Genomic DNA, 9,628 nt, shown 5'->3' with positions numbered 1-9,628 from the left:
TTCATGCACATTTTTATGGGAATTTCTTTTGTATGTAGGCATGTGCGTGCCTACATCTGTGGGGACGATCTGAATTTCTACTTCCGCACCGGCATTGCATAGTTTAATTTAAGTAGTGCAGATGCATATGTAGGAATGTGTCCTCGCACTTCTCAAGCAATTCACCTGCGAATGCTTATCCGATTTCAAATGCGAGCACCAGCATATGAAAGGTGGGAAAGGCTTGCGACGATCAATGATAGCCAAAACAGTCCAAATACGATGTCTGGGTTTCGAGTTCTTATTTCTGCTTACATGAAGCTTTGTGCTCCCTCTTATCTTACAGTTTTTAGATTCTGCGGAGTTAATAATAATATTTTTGTCATTTAAACAGACAAAATCATATACATGTAATCAGTAAATAGAAAAACTAATCCAAAGAATTATCTAGCAAAATATTAAGTTTGATGACCACATTGGGATCTCGTCGCTCTTATTTCTGTTATAATACCTAAATCAAATTAATAACTATATATACAGACGTCGAGGTAGCCGCGTGGTGTCTTTAGATGTAGATGGTTGTTGCAGGACGCTACAGTAATTCCAATTATTAAAAACGAAGACACTCCTTTGGGAGCCTACGTGCAGTATTTGGGGGCGGGAATCCTATAACAGTTTTTTTTTTCTTCAGCCTTTGTCCCGTTCACAAGTGGGGTCGGCTCGTCGTGATAGGTTTCACCATTTGGCTCTATCGAATGCCTGATCTGGGTGCAATCTAGAGGCTTTCAGCGTATCAAGCCACCGTTGTTTAGGCCTGCCTTTTGGTCGGTTACCATCGACTTCGATGTTCAGACCAACCTTCTTCTTTTTCTTCAGCCTTTGTCCTGCTCACAAGTGGGGTCGGCTCGTCGTGATCGGCTTCGCCATTTGGCTCTATCGAATGCCTGATCTGGGTGCAATCTCGAGGCTTTCAAATCCCCATCAACCTTGGCAAGTGAATTCTCGTTAGCACGAATTGCGTGACTATACCATCGAAGACGCCTCACTCGCAACTTTTCCATGATCGGTGCAAACCCAACCAACCAACCCGGCCAACACTCAGAACCATAGAGAGCGACTGGACGGACGACATTGCGGTAAATTTTAGATTTGAGACGTTCGTTGATACGTCGATCACAAAGAACACCAGTTGTGGAACGCCACTTCATCCAGGTTGCGTTAATGCGTGAAGCAATTTCATAACGCAGTTCTCTATTGGCTGATAGCGTTGACCGGAGGTATTTAAATCGCTCAGTTCTGGGCAGATCACTGCCGCTGACAGAGATTGTGCCTGTTTCATGAGATCGGTCGTCAAAAATTCAGTTTTGTTTAAATTCAATCTGAGACCGTGTTGCATGAGGCGATCATTCCATTTTTGGACAAGTTGCTCGAGATCATTTTTGCTATCAGATGCTAGGAAAACATCATCTGCATAAAGCAGTGTGTAGGGCGCTTTACACTGGATATCCCGTGTGACGGTGTCCATAACAAGAACAAAGAGGAGTGGTGAGAGGGCGCTTCCTTGATGAACACCAACAGAGACACGAAGCGGTTTTGATACACCCGCCATACTTCGAACTTTACTTTTCGGATCATGGGAGAGCAATTGAATCCAGCGCACGAGTTCTTCTGGCACTAAGTGTTGTCGTAAAACATACCAGATGAGTTCGTGTGGTACACGGTCAAATGCTTTCTCTAGATCCAGAAATGTAATGCAAAGAGGGCTATGTTTCTTACGGTGTTTCTCCATGAGTAACCGCGTAGTGTGTATTACGTCTGTAGTTCCGCAGTTTTTGACAAATCCGGCTTGATTCACAGTTATTTCAACAATTTCGCGAATACGGTTGTCAAGAATGCGTTCAAAAATCTTCATGGTATGGGAAAGTAACCGGATCGGTAATTTGAACATTGTTCTTCATTCCTGAATAACCCGATTAGAGAATTCACTGAGCCACACTGTTGGGTCCTAGCTCTTCGCTTTCCAGAGCTCAGATGCGATGTCGTCAGGTCCTTTGGCTTTCCCCGATTTCATTCGTTTTATTGCTTCCGCGACTTCAGTTGCGCTGACAGTTAAGTCCTTGATGGTTTTACGTGAGCACCTGTGTTGCGACTTAATCCCACGGTCTTCTTAAGACATGGATTGATTTTGTGACCACAATCATAGTACCGCTGAGACAAGCAACAACGGTACCAGTCTACACCAAGTGCATGGCATCTCTACCGAACTAAGGAGCACGGCACCCGTGTTGAAACGCAACACCACGCCGAGGCCCGAAGATCTCTTCTCACTTGAGCATAACCACAACCCCCATGAAACGCCCACTAGGAGGCGTACCGCAAATAACCGAGCTGTACTCACATACAACGAGAGTTCACCCGAAGTATGAGAGTCTAGGGGCTTTCTCGGTTTCCATGGTACCAGTATACCCCTGGTGGGATTTCGTGACAAATTTGCCGCTTCAGATGAGTCCTCGTGCAGAGTCGGGTCTGATCGCCCTAATTAGGCCTTTGGAGCATTCGCCTACTGCATCACGGCCGGCAAACCAAAGTGAGTACAGCGTCTCCCGGTGCCACCACTATGGAGGTTCTCCTCGGCCACTTGGTTTTGGTTTGGCCGACAGGGTTGCCATCCCGTCTTCCTCACCGCCACCTCTGAGCACCAGTTGCCCTGAAAGTTAAGTCCTTGGGGTTTTAACGTAGGTACCTGTCGTGGAGACTTAATTCCACGGTCTTCTTAAGGCACGGATTGATTTTGGGATCACAATCAGAGTCCCGTTGTGACAAGCAACAATGGTCCCAGTCAATTCAAGTACATGGCTTAACATTCATACTGGTGGGTGCAAGACCTACTTAAATCTCTACCGAACTAAGGAGTACGGCACCCGTGTTGAAACGCAACACCACGCCGAGGCCCGAAGGTCTCTTCTTGCTTGAGCATCACCAACAGCCCCCATGAAGCTCCCACTAGGAGGCCAACCGCAAACAACCGAGCTGTACTCATATACGACAGGAATTCTCCTGAAGTATATGAGTCCAGGGGCTTTCCCGGTTCCCATGGTACCAGTATACCCCTGGTAAGGTTTCGTGACCAATTTTCCACTTCAGATGAGTCCCCGTGCAGACTCGGGTCTGATCGCCCTAATTAGGCCTTTGGAGCATTCGCCTATTGCATCACGGCCGGCAAGCCATTGCGATACAGCGGTTCCCGGTGCCACCACGTGGAGGTTCTCCTCGGCCATTTGGTTTTGGTTTGGCCGACAGAGTTGCCATCCCGTCTTCCTCCTCGCCACCTCAGAGCCCCAGTTGCCCGGACAGGTGGAACTGCTCCAAATATCGGCAATGATTATGGAAGTGGAGGATGAGCAAATTCTTCAGTTGAAATCTGTTCGAAGTATTCTCGTCATCTATCCGTTGCGGTTCGACGGTTGGTAAGCAAAGTACGGTTCTTGTCATAAACGCAACAGAAGTGTTCGATATCCTGTGTGATACAGATCTCTCTCGCCATCCCGAATGCCCAGTTTATTGTAAAGATTTTTGTAATGGTCCGTTTGGGTGACAGTGACTGCTTTCTTTGCTTCACGGTTCGCATTTTTATAAATTTGCCAATTAGCAGGCGTTTTATCGTAGAGAAATTTGTGGTAGAGGTGTTTCTTTTCACGGACCTTCATTTCAACATCATCATTCCAAAGCTAAGTATCTCGGTTGATGTACCGCTTACCCGGCTTGGTGACCCCGAGGGTCGCAGAGGCCGCTTTGTGGATCGTGTCTTTCACTTGGTTCCATGATTCTTCCACATTTGTAATGGTCGGCAATCATATGGGTGAGATCGTTTATTCTTTATTCTCACCAAATCGCCATCATTTAATGGGTCAGTGCGTTTCTCACGCTGTTTTATCGGTGGTGCGATGGTCTCATACGGAATGACTTTGCAATCAGTGACAGTGGTAAAATGTCGGCATCTTATGACAATATAGTCGATTTGCGTTTTATTGTTCCCACTATAAAATGTAGGAAGATGAAACAATCATTTGATAAACCATGTATTCACAAGTACAAGGTCATGGGTGTCCGAAAAATCGATACGCTCGCCACCCTCATTGCGCGCTCCGTAACCCTCTCCCCCATGGCACCTGTTACCGTCTGCCTTTTCACCCACATGACCATTAAGGTCGCCGGCAACGATTATATAGACGTCAGCAGGCACGTGACCAGTCTTTTCATTGAGAAGTTGCCAGAAGACATCTTTCTCGGCATCAGGTCGACCTGTCTGTGGTGCTCATGCGGTGAAGAAGTGAATAGTGCGATCGACTGATATAATGGTGAGCTTCATCAACCGATCATTAAGTCGTTCGACTTCTTTAATAATATCACGGAAACCCTTTGAGAGGCAATACCAACACTATACTGAGTGTGTGGGCTACCAAAATAGAGAAGTTTATAGCCATTTTATCGCGTTCGCGTTCAATGTGGCAACTTTCGGCACCAGACCATCGGGTTTCTTGCAGAGCGCAGATATCAATGCTCCTTTTCGAAAGGACTCTTGTGAGTTCCTCGGTCTTTCCAGTTAGGGTACCAACATTTAGCGTGCAGACACGTATTTGTTTTGTTCGTTTTGTTCGGACTAACTTGCTTACGTCCTGACGCCATCCATGCGTCAAGAACCCTTGCCCATTTCTCGACAGGACCGTGGCCCGTCCTACCGCGTCGACTGAGGTGGACGCGCTAGCATTTCTCCGAGTCCACGACGACGTTGTTCTCTGTCGTAATTTCGAATTTCGACCCACATAATTTTTATTAAAGTTTTTGTGTAAAGAAAAACCTCATTGAAGCTTCGTCTATTACCTTCTGTCTACCCATCTGCCAGTTTGTCTCCCACACACACACTTTTCCCGGGAAAAGAGCCGACCGAACTTATGCCTAAACGCAACCCTGTGGGTTTGGTTTTACTTTTTCGAGAATTCTGATTATGACATTGCGTCTGATTTCCATATATTTTTTAAATTTCCCCCCGTTAAGTTCGTACTAGAAGTACAAGACTTTGGAAGATGTAGTACGAGTATGTATGGGCAAAACAAGTAGGAGTTTGATGGAAAGTTATATCCTTGGTTACAATTTCTCTTCCCCCTATATTTACTTTAGCAAAATATTCTTACATAAGAAATAGACGAAACCCTTTCATACCTGAACCGCCCAGATTCCGGCGAATAACCAACAATGAGCATTAGCTCATGTTGGGACATCTTTAAAGAAAAGTCTGATGCGAATTCTTCTTAGCATGCTTTATATTATTATATCTTTATAAATTCGTATTAATTTATGCAGATATTCTCATATCGAAGCTAACAGGCACGATATCTACAAAGCTCAGTTTGCTCTCCCGGACCAGAGCAAGGCCTACCGCCATCCCTTGGCTTGGGATTCGTACATGATCTTTGTCGAACCCTCCTACTGTTGCCACAGGATGCGCTGCAACTGCTCCATTTCGACCATGCTGACCATCCACCATCAACAGGAGCTCCCGCAGTGCTCCCTGAAATTTCCGAGGAACCTGCTTAAGGGAAGCGTCACATTTATTTGCCAAGATTTATACAAGCATGAACCATACTTCGGCAATCTGGACGTATGCATTGCTGACGTTGTGCAGATCTACCCATGCATCTTCTTCCTCCGAACTGGGGAGGTGGGTTATTGCATGTTCGTCTGCGTGCTCTGGTTCCAACCCCGCAAGATACTGAGCAATCACTCCATCTACTCCAGGGTGACCTGCAGTTTATTTAAGCGGTGCAAAATGTTGAATTTATATATATTGTAAAAAAATACTACCATCTTCCGTTGATAGGACACCGTTCAACACTGCACTCGGATTCTTCTTTTTCTGCACCTAAACAAAATTGTCCACCCATTGATGGTGAGGGAGAATTGCAAGTTCTCGATTTTTGTCTCATGGGCGTTGACTTCAATATGGAGCTCAAGCATTTTATTGGGCAAGTCGACCAGTCCGACCAGTGACTCCAACCACCATTTACCTGGAAGAAAGTTGGTTATTTTAAGGAGATATGACTCAGAAAATTTTTGGCGTGTGCCTTCATAATACTCTCATTAATATGAAAATATTTTGCGTTGAGGATATGAAGTTTGATATTCACTTTTTATAGCATATGAGGAACACTAGGCGCTACCAAAATAAAGGCCAGATTTGACGGAAGGAAGTGCTGTGAAACCACATAATGACAAGGTATTTGAGGCATTGCACTTGTGGTAAATACCAAAGATGGTAGTGACAAGTTTGTGTGAGTAAATTTGTGATACGCAACCTCTAAATGAGCCTAGGAGTTTACTGGGTTTTCGACAACCCGTGTATCTATATGAGATATTGTGGGTATATCAACACTTCGAATGATTCAACTGAAACTTACGAATGAAAACACCTTGGAAAATTTATACAGTTCTTTTCCAAGTTTCACTAAATTTAATATTTAAAATGACATTAGTTGCTATTTTTTCGACGATAATCCTCCTGCAAACTTGGATTCCACGCCTCTGTACCTCCTAGTAGTTGGGACAAGAAGGAAGGTACCCCTCCGTCCAGGCCCTGTGATAGACCGCCAGATGTTTCGGTGGTGATTCAGTGCATTGGGGGTGGGTGCGTTTCGTGTGACCCACTGTCGCCAATGCAGTGCGTAGTTCGCGTCTCCGCTGCCTCGCCATATTCTTTCGCAGCTGAAATCGCGCTGGTTCAGCGGAGGAACCCGGGAAGCGATTCCGCCAATGGTGTTATCGAGCACTTCGCAAAAGTTTTGCTGCAGCGTCTCCCAGTTTGGCGAATGGTTTCAGTCTCGATAAGGAGACCTATTTGGATCAATGAAGGCAAGACAAAATATATGGTGGCAACGTCAGCACCGAAGACGAATTAACCAAAAACATCAAACCGTACTGGTCAAACACGAAGAAGAATAAGGATAGGAGAATACAACTTTGAGACCGTTGACAATTTCTCCTATCTAGGGTCGAAAATCACAACCGATAACAACTACGATGATGAAATCCGCGCACGGTTGTTGTCAGTCCACAGAGCCTATTTCAGCTTACAAAGACTGTTCCGCTCGAAACGTCTCACCATAGGGTCAAAGCTCTTACTGTACAAGACAATGATCTTGCCAGTCCTCATGTATTCCTCGGAAACTTGGGTTCTTAGCAAGAAAAATTGCGAACTTTTGGCCGCGTTCGAGAGAAGAATCCTCCGAAGAATTTTTGGCCCCCTACATGAGGATGGACGATTCCGTAGCCTACACAACGACGAAATTTATGAGCGATACCATGACCGGTTGTGGATAAAATCCGGCTCAATAGGTTACGGTGGGCAGGTCACTTAACCCGTATGGATGAGGATGATCCCACCCGGAAAGTCTATAAGGGCAATATCTGTGGTAGAAAAAGAAGACGAGGCACACCCTGCCTAAGATGGAGCGATGACGTAGGTCAGGGCGCCAGACAGCTTTTAGGGATATCGAATTGGTGGACCTCGGCGCAAAACCGGGATGTCTGGAGTTCCTTATTAAGGCAGGCCTAGACCGGATACCGGTTGTTGCGCCGTTGATGATGGTGATGATGATGACGATTTGGATCCGCTTCGGACATTGAGCTTGTAGTAGTGTTCCCGTCGCTCTAGCACTTTAAAGGGGACCTAATATGGTGCTTGCAGCGGCTTATATGAAGCGTCCACTCTAATGAGGACCCGCAGGTGGTATGCAATGATTCTATGTCATTTAAAACCCAGGAGCATGCCTAACTCCGAGAAAACGGTTGACTCAAATTATGTTATATAACTTTGGCGGACTCTACCTTGAACCTTAAATTCTTCTGAGATGTAACTCGGGTGCAGCATGTGACATTTTCCGTCATAATATATCGGTGGCGATAGCTACGGAATGTCCCTCAAGCTTAGGGCACGCGAAATACATTGCGTGTTCATGCTGCTGAAAGCTTCCTTGAAATCAACTAAGAGTAAGGGAAGCGATGATCTGACGATGGCGTATTGTTCCAAAATGATCTGTAAGGTGTTACTACGGCATCGATCATGTGAATACCTTCCCAATTCCCACACTGAAAAGGGGTTCCCTTCTTTGGAATCTTAACGATCATTCCCTTCTGCCACTTTCCTTCTTAGGATTTCCGTACGAGTGTAAGAAGCAGACCTGCAGAAACTGCACACACAGGACCATCGCAGGGATTGCGATCTCATGCAAGTTTTTCCATAATGCGGTATACACCTCTGAAATCTATTTACTATACTGCTATTAGTAATTATAACCTAACTGGTGGCTCAATTTACTTTGTTTCTTCCATTCTTACCGGACACTCAAAATCATTACAGTTTTCTATTTCAGTCGCCTTCCCGGCACAAAACCTGCCATCGCTTTTTTCATATTTTCCGTTGGGAGCGATGCATTTTCTTGTTCTAGACTTCTTTCCTTTGCCGCAACTTTTACTGCAAGGTGTCCAGGTGCTCCAGTCAGACCACCCGGGCGTACCTAGAATCACACAAAGACGCTGTTTGAATCACATATATAATTTATAGGTAGGCAGGAAGTGAAACCTCTTTTCGTTCGCAGGATAATCCCTCTCTCCATTTTGCCTGGCCCAGTTCGACACGTGTAGGTGCCTTCATTTCCTCTGCTTATACTTAGAATATGAAGAACAGCTCCGTTTTGCGAGACGAATTGTCCTGGAACTTTCATGATGCGAAAGCCACCCTGAATCGTATGTTATATGTGAATGCGCGCACTAATTCCTTTAAGAAAATAGTAATTCTTACCTTGAACCAGTAAACCCACGTTTTTGGATTCTCTAATACCAAAGGGCAATACATGCTTATCGTATCTCCGACGTTTACCACCCTTTTCGTGTCATAATATTCTACAGGGAGTGTTTGGAGGAGTTGTACTTCAAGTTTTTTAGATTTTTCTCCGGAGGCTGAACTTTTGTGGTAGCAGGTGTAAACAGAAGTGGGGAGGTCATGGTTGATAGTCTGGAATAGCCAAAATAAACATAAGTTCAAATATTATCGTTGAGTTTGTATACCACAGTATTAACGTCTTGTTATTTTTACCGCCATAATAGAATAAACCTAGAAAGCACAACTCAAATAATTTGATTAACATAAATATAAAGGTTTTGTTTTTACGTCAACAACTAAAAACGGAGCGCGGAGAGAACTTCGTTTTGCTTCCTTCTTTTCCTCACTTTTGACTTCAACTGAAAATAGCTTTGAAATATAATTTTTTCGCGATTGTCAAAAAATTGTTTTGCCCAGCTGAACTCAAAGGGGGTTTCAGCAAAAAACCAGACCTATGGTAACCTCAGTTCGGTTGTCGTTATTCGAAATGGACGCGGATCGCGAATGCGTAAAATATAGAAATATAGTAGATTTTATCCTCTTCAGTGCCTGACAAAGCGGGTGCGGGGATTTTGCTTGGAAAAACGGCTACCAGATTTGGTTCAACTTTTGGTAAAGGGTAGCGCCTACAGTGATATCTGAAGCATCGATGAATACGGCTGTGGGTGCTTTTTGCTACAGAATTGTTAGAAGTGCAACTTCTACCAGCTGATG

At 44.8% G+C, this 9,628-nt stretch overlaps 1 protein-coding gene across 2 annotated transcripts in view; it reads right to left on the bottom strand.

The window, feature by feature from the left end:
• Positions 1-5,319: 5,319 nt before the first annotated feature.
• Positions 5,320-9,628, bottom strand: part of LOC119650204 (hemicentin-1-like) — a 135,503-nt gene continuing 131,194 nt past the window's right edge. The window contains exons 33-38 of one of the 2 annotated variants that reach the window (XM_038052770.1): positions 8,834-9,046; positions 8,615-8,771; positions 8,371-8,549; positions 5,842-6,044; positions 5,624-5,781; positions 5,320-5,569 (exon numbers count right to left, since the gene is read on the bottom strand). In XM_038052770.1, the coding sequence (XP_037908698.1) occupies positions 5,358-5,569; positions 5,624-5,781; positions 5,842-6,044; positions 8,371-8,549; positions 8,615-8,771; positions 8,834-9,046 (1,122 nt within the window). In that variant the 3' untranslated portion in view covers positions 5,320-5,357. The remainder of the gene's footprint in view (positions 5,570-5,623; positions 5,782-5,841; positions 6,045-8,370; positions 8,550-8,614; positions 8,772-8,833; positions 9,047-9,628) is intronic. The other variant, XM_038052771.1, reaches the window with a different exon arrangement.

The sequence above is a fragment of the Hermetia illucens genome, chromosome 2, assembly GCF_905115235.1.
Source record: "Hermetia illucens chromosome 2, iHerIll2.2.curated.20191125, whole genome shotgun sequence".
Lineage (NCBI taxonomy): Eukaryota > Metazoa > Arthropoda > Insecta > Diptera > Stratiomyidae > Hermetia > Hermetia illucens.
This window is presented reverse-complemented; position numbering and strand designations above follow the sequence as displayed.